General features: G+C 41.9%; 1 protein-coding gene across 2 annotated transcripts in view; it reads left to right on the top strand.

Moving 5' to 3' along the window:
- Positions 1-15,186, top strand: part of MRC2 (mannose receptor C-type 2) — a 128,527-nt gene that overhangs the window by 63,210 nt on the left and 50,131 nt on the right. For both annotated transcript variants that reach the window (XM_082271265.1, XM_082271264.1), the window contains exons 2-7: positions 441-830; positions 2,670-2,843; positions 4,550-4,714; positions 5,015-5,128; positions 7,139-7,276; positions 9,508-9,699. In XM_082271265.1, the coding sequence (XP_082127391.1) occupies positions 441-830; positions 2,670-2,843; positions 4,550-4,714; positions 5,015-5,128; positions 7,139-7,276; positions 9,508-9,699 (1,173 nt within the window). The remainder of the gene's footprint in view (positions 1-440; positions 831-2,669; positions 2,844-4,549; positions 4,715-5,014; positions 5,129-7,138; positions 7,277-9,507; positions 9,700-15,186) is intronic.

The raw sequence follows: 15,186 nt of genomic DNA, 5'->3' as shown, positions 1-15,186 counted from the left end.
ACTTAACAACATTCCCTGATCTCTACAAACATAAAGGCTAATCGTTCTGTAATCCAAGGGTTTTTTAGATAACTCGGGAAATGTGCAGAGCACAGTTCTGAATTTATGACAGGATCAACAAGTGCACTTATTAAAAAGATATTTAAAAAAAAAGCTTGCAAAGGGCATAATAAATAGACAAAGAGGGAGCAAATCAGAAGGTTTACATACAGTTTATGGGCTTTATTTCATGCAGTTGGAAGAATATTATTATGTTACAGATTGGTTTACTGTTTAACCACCCTGGCAAAGATTATGTCATTCATTTTTTTACATCACACTTGTGATCTCTTTTCTGTGATTTTATTTTTTTCCTTTTACTACCTATTCTGCTGGCACATTCATAACATGAAAAAACTGCAAAAAATGTTAACAGGATTTTGCATCCTTCTATTTTATAGACCCAGAATCATTCCTGGTGTACAGTTCTGATGTTGAAGGATGTCTGGAAGCTGAAGAAAGCACGGTTCGAATAGCAAGGCCGTGTCAGTCCAGCAAACCGGAGCAGCAATGGCTTTGGGTGTCCCGCCGCCGGCTCTTCAATTTGGGCACTCTAAGGTGCCTGTTGGTACCGTCTGCCTCTAACAGCACATCCAATGCCATCTCCACCTATCAATGTGATGAGAACTTTTACTTTATTCGCCGCTGTGAGACTTTGCTGGAGCAGCTGACTGCTGCGTTACTTCCACAGACCTCTAATGCCACTGGATTACAGCAGCCACCAGCCAAAACATCTGGGCAGTGGTTGATATTTGGAACAGACAAAAGTATCTGTTCTGCTGTGTTTCAGGGTAAGGATCATTTAATACAAGAATCTCCCAAACACCTTTATAGTGGACCTCTTCATAAAGCAGCCCATCCATAAAAATGCAAAGTTCATTTCTTTTATAGACCACTACCACTAAAATTAAGACGTCAACAAACGTTCACTGGTGGTGAATCACTCACTGTGGTGTTAAACACATGTACCTCAAAGATTCCCATGTAGGAAATGTTTGTTGAATGTTAGATTCACTGCTTAAAAAATATGACCCTAGTGAAAATAAAAAAAATTAAAATTAGAAATAAATTTTACCTTACGCCCCAGTTTCTAGGTACTTCCTATAGCTTAGGGTGTTGTCACTGGTCCTTCTCCAAGAAACGACCAAACCTTATACAAAGAGATTTGGGTTCCTCAGCTCCCAAAGGATCCTGGAAAGGGCCTAGTGATGTCACATTTGCTTTGCTTAGCTTGCTGGAAACCCGGGTAAAATGTGAGTATTTTTACGTTTTTCTTCCAATGGTTTTCTTTCACTTAGCGTTTATTTTAAGAAAGGGTATTAAAAAAAAAAAAAAACCTCACAATTACAATTATAAATAGAGTATGTTGCTTTACTAATCCACATTATTATTTTAAGTTAAAAAAATTCAATAATTCACCAAAACCAAACAACAAAAACAGATAAAGTACCAGAGCATACCACTCAGCATGCTAAAGGCTGATCTGTGTATAATACAGACAGATTACTATGGCACCTACTGTGTGAGATACTATATATATATATATATATATATATATATATATATATATATATATATATATATATAATAAAGGTGACCATACATGAGAGAATCTTACTTTTTAGCAAAGAATAATTCAACCTTTTGTCTTTTGTTCTCCCCACACGCACAACCACCATTAAATTGGGAAATCTCTATGGCACTGACTTCCGAGGAGTAATCAGGTCACTGGGTTATCTTTAGCTGCCTCTGCCATATCTAGAGTAATGACCTCTGCCTTATCTAGAGGAATGAATAGAGTAGCAGACAACATTTTAAACATCTCCCAAGAGACTTTTCTAAGGACAATTATGCCATGGGAATGATCTCTCGCTTTATCAGGGAACCAATTACCAACAAAGCTTATTGAAAGCATTCATTTTCTATGACAATATAGCTGCATTTTCCATGTTATCTACTCGTTTGCATGGTACATTTTTTACAGATGTTGCTGCATTTGTTTTTGGTGCAGATGTTTCGGTGCTAAAATATTCATCATAATCATTTTCAGCATAATTTATATTCAAGCACATTTCATTGCTGATACAGTATGTAATTGGCACTTACGCTTATACCGCACAAGATTATGGGTGTCAGAGGAATTTTCCAAACTGGTTGGTTAGCTGGCTTTCACAGCTGTCCACTCAGCACTGATTTTCCATACTTGCACGGTTTCTGACAAATCCAATTATAAGCAGGCTTGAGTAATCTAGTGGCATGATATCCCCATCAGAAGTTTATGTTCAGTCCTGCCGCCGCTGCCATGACAGTGTGGTATCATGCTCTCCTGTTAGATATCTCATTTTATCAATAAACATTCATTATAAAGTCCACCACAAAGATGAGCGACAGGTCTATTAAAGGCTTTGTAAGAGGGGGTGTAAAGTTCTGAATAGGAAACTTTTTCAATGAAGGCATCAAACAAATAAATAGGTGTATAAACTCACAAGTGACCTCCAAACACTGAAATTCCTGTTGTGGTTGGATTTACAGACTAACAATTTTGAATGATAGATCATATCAATGTATTTGAAGATTGTTTTTAGTTTATTTACTCCATCATTACTTTTTCTTTTCCAATCTCTGTTCAGATATTTACACTATACAAGGGAACTCCAATGGGCGGCCCTGTGCTATACCTTTCAAGTATGACAACCAGTGGTTCTATGCCTGCACAAGCACAGGACGAGAAGATGGCCATCTTTGGTGTGCAACCACTGTTGACTATGGCAAAGATGAAAAGTGGGGTTTCTGCCCTGTAAAAAGTAAGCAGAAATAATTGAAATGTGTATATGTGCATTGCTGCTCACTGTTAATGGGCATTTAGGTAAATTTAATGGTTCACATCTGCAGTGCCTTACCATGCATTGTGGTAACATGTTATAATTCACATCATGGTATGAATAAGCTCTTTAAGAGAACATTACTTTTGAAATGACATAAATGTGTTAAAGAATATGATGTTTTTGCTATTGAATTTACATCTAATTTATGGAGCTTATGGTTTCATTGTCCCAAAATGCAAACATTTTGGAAGTTCATTGTGACCCACAGTTTGTTTAGTATGCTGCTCAGGCTTAATCACTATGGGGAGTAGTTTGGGTGATGCTGCATCCACTGCAGGAGTACCAGCAAGGGATGGAGCTTGTCCCAGCTCCCGTAGTCACTGGAAGGAAGAGAGGAAAGATCCCTGGTGCCGCACATCCATGGAGTCCTAAGGTGGTATGAGAGAGACAACCTCAGCCTGGGCTTCCACCAGGCCTCGTCCCCAATGCATTTCACTCCACCCCCCCAGAGCTTAGTCATAGTCCCTCATGTTCCCCATGACTAAGCCCCGGGGGGCGGGGTGAAATTTATTGGGGGTGTGACCTGGTAGGAGCCCAGGCTTAGGTTGTCTCTCTCATACCACCATAGGACTCAATGGATGCGCGGCACCAGGGATCTTTCCTCTCTTCCTTCCATTTTGGAAGTTATTATCACCCTGGATCCACAAGACTATGCTGAAATCTATACAATTCACTCCTCTCCACTAATTATTTCATGCCACCCCATCTTCTTTAATGTTATATAAATATTGCATCATTCTGCAACTTTTAAATGCAGCTAAAAGCCTTATACTGAAATTTTTCGAAACAAACCCATTGTCCTACCCTACAGGACTGGAAGCTAGTGGATAGGGTAATGAAGGAAGAGAGATGGGTGTACACTGTTAAGAATAACCGATAGAAGATTTATGACATCTGGTCTGGCCTGTTGTTTTGTTTGACAACATGAGTTCAAATGACCCTTGGCCATTGAATTGCCCATTATGCAATCGCTGGCCACTCTTTGAGATAACATAACCATTCAGCTGACTACACCCCCTTGTAAGGTATCTCACCATCTGACATCTGCCTGTATGGATGTAACTTACTCCTGTGGCCCTAGCTGAGCTTTATATATGGGTTTATGATACTTTTCTCTTTGTACTCCATTATGCACATCGTAGTGGGATAATTATCCCATTGCCATTTGCATCCATTGTATTGGAACATGCTATTCATACTAATGTACTTCCTCGCATTGTATACTGCTTATACATTCACATATATATATTGCTGTTGATGTACAGAGGAACAATGACAGGAATGATAGACACATTTCCTATGTCTTTCATTTTTATACTATTTTACAAAAAAAAAAAAAAAAAAGACAATGTAAAAGTTATTTTCGTAGGCAATATAGCCATAGAGTTATTGTCAAGTTACCAGACGCATTCTGAAAATTCTAAATTTGGTCTCGGAATCTATCGCAGAGGTTTTTCAACAAGTTAGAAAATCTCTGTATGTAATACCCAGCAATGCTTACACATTTGTTGTTGCATTATTGCCAGAAAAAATGCTGAACCAAATATTTAAGCATCTTGTTAGTGCAGGGCTATATACAGACATTTTATAACAGTATCATTCTTATTTTCTATACTATATTCTAGGTACGGATTGTGAGACTTTCTGGGACAAGGATCCACTTACCCACAGCTGCTACCAATTTAATTTCCAGTCGGCACTCTCATGGGGCGAGGCCTGGACCAGTTGCCTTCAGCAAGATGCCAATCTCCTCAGTATCAATGAGATACATGAACAGACATACATAAACGGTAAAGTCAGTGACTTGTGATGTTTTTGAAAGCATGAAACTGCTAATATGATTGACTAAAAAAGAAGAAAAATGTTGATTATCACGCAGGTACCTATGGCTTTCTAACAGAAACCATCTTTGCTAACCTTACTTCAGGAAACTGAAATATGATGACACGTACAACTTTGCCAATGGTTTTTAGTACATCATATGACATTGACTGACTAGGGTGACTAGGGTTGTTCAGTCTCCATGCTCTTAATAATCAAGTTATGTATGACTTCTATCACTTATTTTTTATCTGTTCATTCCCTCATAGGGCTCCTAACCGGATACAGCTCCACTCTCTGGATAGGACTAAATGATCTTAATGTTAATGGTGGCTGGCAGTGGTCAGATGGCTCTCCATTAAAATACCTGAACTGGGAGAATGGTATGTAAAGGTTAGATGATGCAATAGCATTGCTTTTATTCATGACATTAATTTACAGAAAACTGACAAATTCAACAGAGCCTTAAGCCCCGTACACACGCAACGATTATCGGCCGTCCGATCGTCCGACTTTTGTCCAGAGTGGTTTTTTGTTGGTTGAAATGTGCCTAGACTGCACACGAATTTTCTCGCCCAACAAAAATCTACTTCAGAAGTGATGTCATGTGTTGGTTTTCTGTCTGTACTGACTGCACGAAAATCGGCCGTGTTTTGACGGCCAACAAAAATTTTATAGTCTGCACACCAGATTTTTTTCGGCTGAAAAGTCGGAGTTGGTTGTCGGAAGCATCATACTAACAAGCCGAAAATCGGCAGATCGGACGTTGGCCGAAAATTCCCTGCCAATTTTCGACGCATGTGTATGAGGCTTTAGAGAGTACACAGACCACTTATCATTCCCTGTCCTGGAGGAGCTTACAGTCTAATGTCTCTACCACAATCATGCAGACACATACCTAGTAAGATACATTTGGGTAGAAGTAAATGGGGCAGAAATCACTAAATCCGGAGGAACTCCATGCTTGCATGGGAAGAAAGCAAAAACTCTATAGAGTTTATTATTAGGTAATCAATTCTTGAACCCTAACAAAGTGCAAGATATAGCCGCTAGCAATAATTACTGTGTTCTCCCAGCAGGGACTGCTCCCTGCTCCTTCCCACTGGGAGAACACATTAGCTTCACAGGAGGGATTTCCCAATCAACCCTGACGGTTTTGATGGGGAAATCGAGCGATTCCATTGGTTGCAGAAAAGAAAATCGTATCATCTATGATCTGCGTTAGCCTCTGGGGGAGTATCTTGCTTAAAGAGGAAAAGGTTAGGGACACCGCTGTGAGCTCTGCTGTTCTTAGTCTGGAAGACTTGTTTTTTGGAGAATCCAAGTCTCCGCAAAAGCTGCTTGTGTCGCCACCTCACCAGACAGCCACTCCTGTTACAGATGCAGCATTCAGCAATGTAAGCCAGCTGTGTGAGACATATACAGTACTGAGAGATACTGTGGGCCACCAATGTTATTGTATTTGCGCTTGTATCATCAGTGTTACTGAGTTCTAGTATAAGAGTATATGGAACTGTTTCTGCAAGTGCAGTTACTATAGCCATTGTACTAATGCTAGTTCTTGCAGATTACTTTTGGCTTGCTGACTGTTCACTTACAACTCGACAATAGAAGAATCAGTTAACCCTTTTTATGGATTCTGTGTGCTTTCTGTGTACTGTTCCCCCATTTTGGGTACCCAAGTCCTGGCCCCACCCACAGGCAGGTCTGGCACTATCAAAGAGTCATACAACATATAATATGTAAGATGATGGTTAGCATATACCAGTGTGTCTCAACTCCGGTCCTCAGGGCAGACTAACAGGCCAGATTTTAAGTATTACCTTGGGGGGATTCAGACTAGAATACTGCAATCACTGAGCAGGAAATGATATCACCTGTGATGTATTTCAGTTTTCTTGCAAACCTGCCTGTTAGTGTGCCCGGAGGACCGGAGTTGAGAAACACTGACATATACTGTGTATATTTCCATTGTCAGAAAGGGGAATAAAAAGATAAAAAGCAATGCAAACAAAGATAAACCTCACCAGAATAAAATATGGCCATGGCTAAAAGACACCTCTCGATGCATTCTATCACTAAAAATTAACATGATGGCCAATGGCTGACTGAGTGCTCTTCTATATCTAACTTTCACCTTCTATACTCCTCTGTTATTTTGATGGAAACAGATAAGAGAACAAGTAAAGAAAATAAAAAGAATTGAATGAAAAGAAAAAGAATATATGGATCATAAACTAGTTTTGGTATTTTGTCCATGAATGATGTTTCCCTAGGTCCTTGTCCAGTTTACCAATATGGTGAGCGCAATCCCCTGCTGGTATACTTCACCTGTTTTCATCTCTTTTCTCCCTGCTCATCAGTTTTCCCTTTTCTTTTTCATTGTATCGTAGATCAGCCTAGCAATTCAGAAGAAGAAAACTGTGCAGTTATTCGGACAGAGTCCTTGGGGGCCTGGCAGAACCGTAACTGCTATAATGCCCTTCCCTACGTATGTAAGAAAAGCTCCAAGAGAAGTCTTCCTCCTGTAGGTGAGTTTGTAACACAATATAAACAAAAGAAGAAAACGCGCTGACAGAAGTAATAAAGCCGCTAGCAAAAACAGTCAGACATGCTGTTCAATAAAACTTAGAAACAAAATTTGCAGCGCTAATAGGATTTATACAGTTAGTGCTCCAATGTAATAAAAGTGAAACTTCAAAAGTACAATCATAATATGTGTAAGCGTGATAGTGATTCTGGTCCTAGGAATATTACTGATCCAACTCCACCACGTGATCCACCACCAATGCAAGATGGACTCTTACAAAAGCAAATGGACTCTATTATGGAGTCAAATGCGCCTAGTATGATGTATCCACATGTGTCAAACCTCAAGGAATAAAATATAATCCAGGAGCATCTCAGTAAATTGGATGGAGCAAGGTGTCACCTTAAAAATAAAATGGAGAAAAGCCCATATTGTGTAAAATCGTAAAGGAGCTTTTATTGGTGCAAAAAGTAAAAAATACTCACATATTCTTTGATAAATCAGCACAGTATACAAATCCAAATATTACAATCAATACATGAAAAGAGATCCAAATCGTGTACATAACAGACAAGCGTGGCAACGTCACGTACAGAAGCTCCACCCTACGCATTTCTTCGTAACTAACGCCATCAGGGGCATGTTATGACGAAACGCGCTGGGAAGAGCCAACGTATGTGATGTCACCGCGCTTGTCTGTTGTGCACACAATCTGTATCTGGATTATAAGCCTTGTATTTGTATACGGTGCTGTTTTTATCATCTAATATGTGAGTATTTTTAACCTTTTGCACAAATAAAAGCTCCTTTAAGGTTTTACACTATGAGGGCTTTTCTCCATTTTATTTCATGGTTACACCTTGCTACATCAAATTTACTGAGATGCTCCTTTATGATATGTGATTCCCTAAGGTTTGACACATGTGGATACATCATAGTAGGCTCATTTTACTCCGTAATAGAGTCCATTGGCTTTGGTAAGAGTCCATCTTGCATTGGTGGTAGATGACATGGTGGAGTTGGATCACTAATATTCTTAGGACCAGAACCACTATTACAATTGCACATATTATTATTATTGGACTTTTTTGAACTTTCACTTTTATAACATTTGAGCACTAACTGTATAAACATAATTAGCGCTGCAAATTTTGTTTCAAAGTTTGTAACAAAAATCACCTTTTGACTTCCTCATCGCAATAACACAAGGGGGAGGTGTTCTGTAGTCCAGCAGAAAAAGAAATGCAGAGAGGGCAGACAGCACTGCTTGGGATTCCAGTACAGCAAGGGCATTGTGTTGTCAGCTTAGGTCAAGTTAGGAGCTCACTAGATTTTTGTCCAACTATGCACTTTCTGGAAAGAAAGGTTTCTCACCAGGGAAAACAGAGTAAAGGTTGCCTCTTCCCCAGGCCTGCTGTTAGAAATCATGGTGTCCTATACAGCCTACACGATGGGGCCCCCTTTGACCCTGCCCTTGACCCCACCCCTGGCCCCTCCCCTGAACCTGCCTCCGGAAAAATGCAGCTTTGTCTTCAAGCAGGGCATACAGTGGTTGTGGGTGGGATTGAGCAGCTTCAGTCCTATCACTTCCACATGAAACCCAACAGTTGCCTTTACAGATATGCAGTGGGCTGGGCCTGGAGTGTGCCGCCTTGAAAGGGCGCCAGGACTAAAATAGTTAAAGGGCATTGGTTGGGTGGCCATAAATATGCACCTCAGCTGCGCATTTCACTGCCCCCCTAAATGCAAGTGTAAAGTTGCATCTTACTGTGCCTTGTGTTTTTTAGCATTAGTATAATAACACAGCACAGCAGGCGCTCATGGCTCGGTTACATGGCTGTTGAGTACTGGCTTCGCTATGGCTGTACTGTGTTACATTCTGTAACACACAGGACAGCCATAAATGAACAAAGTCAGTACCCAACAGCCATGTAACAGAGCCATGAGCGCCTGCTGTGCTGTGGTATTATGCTAATGCTAAAGATCATAAGGCACTGTGAGCGTTCTGCAGTACTTAAGAAATGTGTAACTCCAGTCCTCACTCACTGTGCGCTGCCAGTGCCACGCTACCCACTGCCGCTGGGATTAGTGTAACTGGTAATGGTTGTGTGTATATTATATGGAGCCAAAGCTAGAGGTGTTGACTGTCCAAAATTTCCTAAGTACATTTTTGGCTTCAAGCAGATGATTTTATCAAACCTTTTCTAATGTCTTGCCTTGTGTTCCCAACAGAACCCATTGAACCAGATGTTGTTGTGCAGTGTGACCCTGGATGGCAGAGTTACGGTACTAACTGCTACCGTCTAAACAATGAGAAGAGGAGCTGGCAGGAGGCTAGGAAGGCATGTGTACGGAGCGAGGGGAACCTAGCTAGTGTTCATAGCCTATTGGAGCTAGAATATATTACCAAGCAGATTAAACAAGGTGAGTCCCCTATGACAGGAACCATCCTTAGCCACATGTGTAGCAGCAAAGGCTGACTAAAGCCAAAAGGCCCTTGGGCCAAATTCATCTTTATGTGTTTTTACATTCAATGGCATGACATCTGATAAAAACTTCTAAACCAACATGGCAGACTGCCACTGTGTTTGTTTTCATAGTTCCCTGTTAGGCTACATTCACACCTGAGCGTAGCGTTTCCGCGCGTTTTTACTGCGATTTTACAGCGATTTTTAATGCGATTTTACCGCGATTTTACCGCGATTTACAGGCGTTTTTACAGGCGTTTTTTGTGCAGGCGTTTTTTGTGCAGGCGTTTTTAGATTGAATAGAAACCAATGAAAAACGCCTGTAATCTGCACAAAAAGAAGCTCATGTACTTTTTTGAGCGTTGGGCATTTGCTTACAGCGTCAAAACGCTCAGATGTGAACAGGGGCCATTGAAATGAATAGGATTTGTCTTGTTGGGCATTTTGAGAGCTGATCCTAGAGCAGAAAAACTCCCCAAAAACGCCCCAAAACGCCTAGATGTGAACGGAGCCTTATAGTAGATGTGAGGCTGTTCCTTCATTGGAAGACCCAGCTCTGGTATTACTTTTTCCTAGAAGTAACCATCCCTTCCCAATACAAAGTTTGGCGTACTGGAATGAGCCCATCATGTCAACTTTTACTTGTCCTCGATGCAACCTTGTGCTAAATATTACCAGCTTTCTGGTCACCTGGGACAATGCTAGCTCTGGAATAGGGCTCTCTTCTGCTGTATTATATCTCCTGGTGTGGCTGTCTGTATGTTATGGTGTCCATTAGACATACTGGGGTTTATTCACTAAAGCTAGAGAGGGCAAAATTAGTCACAATTCTGCAGAGAAACCAATCAGCTTCTAACCTCAGTTTGTTTAATTAGGCTTTAGCCTAACCTCCAAGTCTGAATGTATACAATAGCAAAGAGATGCTGGGGCCAGTGGGGTGAGCTGAAGGGCCTATTGATGCTGGCTGCTGGGGGATCTATTGTTGCTGGGGTGAATCTATTGTTGCTGGCGGGCATTTTGTTGTGGGTGGGGCTTTTTTTGCAGTGGAGGATTTATTGTTGCTTGGGGGAACTATTGTTCCTGGGGGGCCATTGTTGTTGGGGGGGGGGGTCTATTGTTGCTGGGGAGGATTTATTGGGGGGGGGGGGGGGGCGATTGTTGCAGGGGAGGATTTATTGTTGCTGGGGGGCTATTGTTGTTGGGGGTCTATTGTTGCTGATTGCAGGGGATCTATTTTACTGTTTTTTCTATTGTTGCAGGGGAAGATTTATTGCTGCTGGGGGATCTATTGTTGCTGGGGGATCTATTGTTGCTGATTCCAGGGAATCTATTTTACTTCTTTTCTAGTTATCATTAATAAATTCCATACAAATTACCTAGAACCAAAAGATGATACTTAGTTCTGTATTCTCTAAAAGGGGGGGTACTGGGAGATGGTCAGAGGGTAGAACCAAAGGATAGCGCTAGGAGGAGGGTAGGGAGTGGAGACAAGGGGTGACTCAGAAGAAGGGAGTACCTGCATATATTCTCGGAGAAAAAAAGCCCTGTGTATATACATATACTGTATATATATATATATATATATATATATATATATATACAGCATGACAGTGCAAGGCGTGGTCACCGTGAAAATGGTTGGAAAAAACGACACAGGATTCTCAGGATTCTCAAAGGTGCTAGTCCTGGGTTGTGGCCTGGAGGTTGAAGGTTCCATGGTGTCTTGGGTGGGACAGAACATTTGATCCTGTGTCCAGACTTTGCAAGAGGCCTGCAGCCTGTGTGAGTGCGCAGGTGCGCAGGGTCATTATAAGGTCAGGTTTGAGAGTAGCACAGAGTTGGAAGTTGCTGCCATCGGGGACAGAGCCCTGTCAGCAGAACTGGGATCTGCATCTCTTGTGAGGGGGAATTCCTTGCCCAATAAGTGATAGAGTTTGCGACAGCTATGCGGGTCTGGGAGGCAGAGAAAGCTGAGGCGGCTAGCAGGTCCAAAGGGCTGCAGGGAATCTAGAAGCCTCTGGAGAGAGCAAGCTCGAGGGGCTGAAACACCATATAAGGATGCCATGAGTGGGCCCATACAACAAGGTGCTCTAACCAAGGCTGAGAGAGCCTGAATAGCCTGTGGTCAGGGAGACCAACGACAACAGAGGTGCTGCTGACAAGAGAGCCGGGGGGCTCTGTTTTTTCAGTTATCGGCTGTTATTTCGAAGCTGGAAAAGCCTCTGAGTGGGAATCTTTGTTGGAACTTTTACTTTGATTTTTTATTTAAACACTTGCCTACTGGGCACTTAAACCCCCTTCCTGCCCAGGCCAATTTTCAGCTTTCAGCGCTGTCACACTTTGAATGACAATTGTGCAGTCATGCAACACTGTACCCAAATACATTTTTATCTTTTTTTTCACACAAATAGAGCTTTCTTTTGGTGGTATTTAATCATTACTGGGATTTTTTGCTAAACATACAAAAAAAGACCGAAAATTTTGAAAGAAAAAAATCAGTTTTCATAGTTTGTTATTAAATTTTGCAAACAGGTCATATTTCTCCTTTAATGATGTGCGCTGATGAGGCGGCACTGATGTGCACTGATAGGCACTGATAGACTGCACTGATGGGCACTGATAGGCACTGATAATGCAGCACTGATGGCCACTGATAAGGCGGCACTGATAGGTGGCATTGATAGGTAGCACAGATGGGCACTGATGGACAGCACTGAAGGGCACTGATAGGTGGCACTATTAGGTAGCACTGATAGGTTGCACTGATGGGCACTGATGGTAGGCACTGATGGGCACTGATAGGCACTGGTGGGTGACACTGGCAGTACTGATGATGAGACTCTGATTGGCAGCACTAATCGGCACTGATAAGTGGCACTGGTGGGAATTGATAGGTGGCACTGGTGGGCATTGATAGGTGGCACTAGTAGGTGGAACTGGTGGGCACTGATAGGCTGCATTGATTTGCACTTAAAGGTGGCACTGGTGGGCAGTGGTAGGTGGCATTGATGGGCACAGATGAAGCTGCAGTGGCTCTCTGTCTTCAAGACAGATGTCCCTCTGACAGAAGCTGGTGATCGGCTTTTTTTTTCTAGTGTAAGGGGAAAAAAGAACTGATTACCGGCTCTGTGTACATCAAGTGATCAGCTGTCATTGGCTGACAGCTGATCACGTAGTAAGGGGCGAGGATCTCATAGACTCGCAGATCACAGAGCGAGCCGTACACACCTCGCAGGGGGCGCACGGGCAGCTCATGCACAGGAGGATGTACATGAATGCCCTCCCGGCAATTTAGGCCCGTGCTGTAACCATCTTTCGGCTATAACGTGGACAGGAATAGGTTAACCGCTTTCTGAGCATATACTGTAAATATGTACAGCGGCAAGGCAGCTCTCCTGCAGTTCCAGGTCTAGGACGCACATACACACTGCCTGCGGCCTGCTCCCGCTGGGATTAGACACAGCGGGAGCTGATCAGCGGGTACGGAGGACTCAATGTACGCTGTCACCCGCAGATGCTTCGGTAGACAGGCAGAATGGTGGTCCGCCTATGTAAACAAGGCAGATTGCCATGACAGAAGACATGGATTTTGTGTCCCTGCTAAGCAGGGGCACCGATCTATGCCTTCTCCCAGTAGATGCACCTTCCCCACAGTAGTAAAGCACTGGTCAGGCACACAGTTAACCCTTTGACCGCCCCTGATGTTAACCACTTTACCACCGGAGGATTTTGCTGTCTTACGTCCAGGCCACTTTTTGCGATTCGGCGCTGTGCGAATTTAACTGACAATTGCGCGGTCGTGCGACGCCATACCCAAACAAAATTTACGTCCTTTTTTTCCCACAAACAGAGCTTTCTTTTGGTTGTATTTGATCACCTGTGCGCTTTTTACTTTTTGCGCTATAAACAAAAAAAGAGTGTTTATTTTGAAAAAATAACAATATTTTTAACATTTTTTATATGAAATTCCCCCCCAAAAAAATGTAAAAATCAAATTTTTTTAAAATTTTTGGCCAATTTGTTTTCTGCTACCTATGTTTGGTGAAAAAAAATCACGATAAGCGTATTTTGATTGGTTTGCGCAAAAGTTATTGCGTTTACTAACTACGGGAAAGATTTCTGTCATTTTTGGTGTTTTTTTTTTTAACGCATAATGGCGGCGATCTGCGATTTTTTTTGCGGTATGTATTGTATTTTGTATGCCTGGTGCTTACTGACGTGTGGGGGGGAGGTGACTGAGTGACAGAAGGACAGATCGGATGTTCAGCTATGCTGAACACTCCGATCTGTCAGTCCCTGTCACTTAGGAGATCCGCCCGCTTGTGTTTACACAGGCGGGCGGATCTCCTCACTCGATTCCCCGACGATCGGGGAAGAGCGGCGGCGATCGCCGCTGCTCCTCCCCTGGCCCGACTCCCACTGTGACTGAAAACAGCGGGAGCGCGCCTCCGGCGCCGCGCGAGCGCCGCCTACAGGGGGGGGAAGCCAACGACGTAGGTCTACGTCGTTGGACGGGAACGAGCCACTGTGCCGCAGTAGCAGCACAGTGGCTGGGGGTAAAGTGGTTAAACCCTTCCCAGCTAGTGTCATAAGTACAGTGACAGTGCCAATATTTTAATACTGATCACTGTATTGGTGTCACTGGTCCCCAAAAAGTGTCAAAAGTGTCAGTTACTGTCCCGACTGTCCACCGCAATATCTCAGTTCCGCTATAAGTCGCTGATCGCTGCCATTACTAGTAAAAAAATTTAAATAAAAATATCCCATAGATTGTAGCTGCTAAAACTTTTGCGCAATCCTATCAATATACGCTTATTGGGATTTTTTTTTTATCAACAAAATTTAGCAGAATACATATTGGCCTAAATTAATGAAGAAATATGATTTTTTCAAATTTTTTATTGGATGTTTTTTAAAGCAGTAAGTAAAGCATATTGTTTTTTTTTTTTCAAAATCGTCGGTCTTTTTTTGTTTATAGTGCAAAGGTCATGTTTATAGGTCATGAAAAAAATGAAAACCAGCAAAAGAAAGCTCAATTTGTGGAAAAAAAAGGACATTTTGTTTAGGTATAGCCTTTCATAACCGCGCAATTGTCAGTTAAAGTAACGCAGTGCCGTATAACAAAAAATTGCCTGGTCATTTAGGGGGGTAAATCTTCTGGAGGTCAAGTGGTTAAGAAAAAAAAGTGGGCTGCCGTACCCTTAAAACTGAGTTTCAGACTGATGTGGACTCACCTAAAAATGCATCTACCACTGAGCTAACTATATTTTATATATATATATATATATACATATATATATATATATATATATATATATATATACATATATATATACACATTTGTGCTCATAAGTTTGCCCATCTGTGCTACCCTGGCAGAATTTATGATTTATTGGCCATTTTTTTCGAGAATATAAATGATAACCCAAATTTTTCTTTTACT

This window comes from Pelophylax lessonae (assembly GCF_965119305.1).
Source record: "Pelophylax lessonae genome assembly, chromosome: 11".
Lineage (NCBI taxonomy): Eukaryota > Metazoa > Chordata > Amphibia > Anura > Ranidae > Pelophylax > Pelophylax lessonae.
This window is presented reverse-complemented; position numbering and strand designations above follow the sequence as displayed.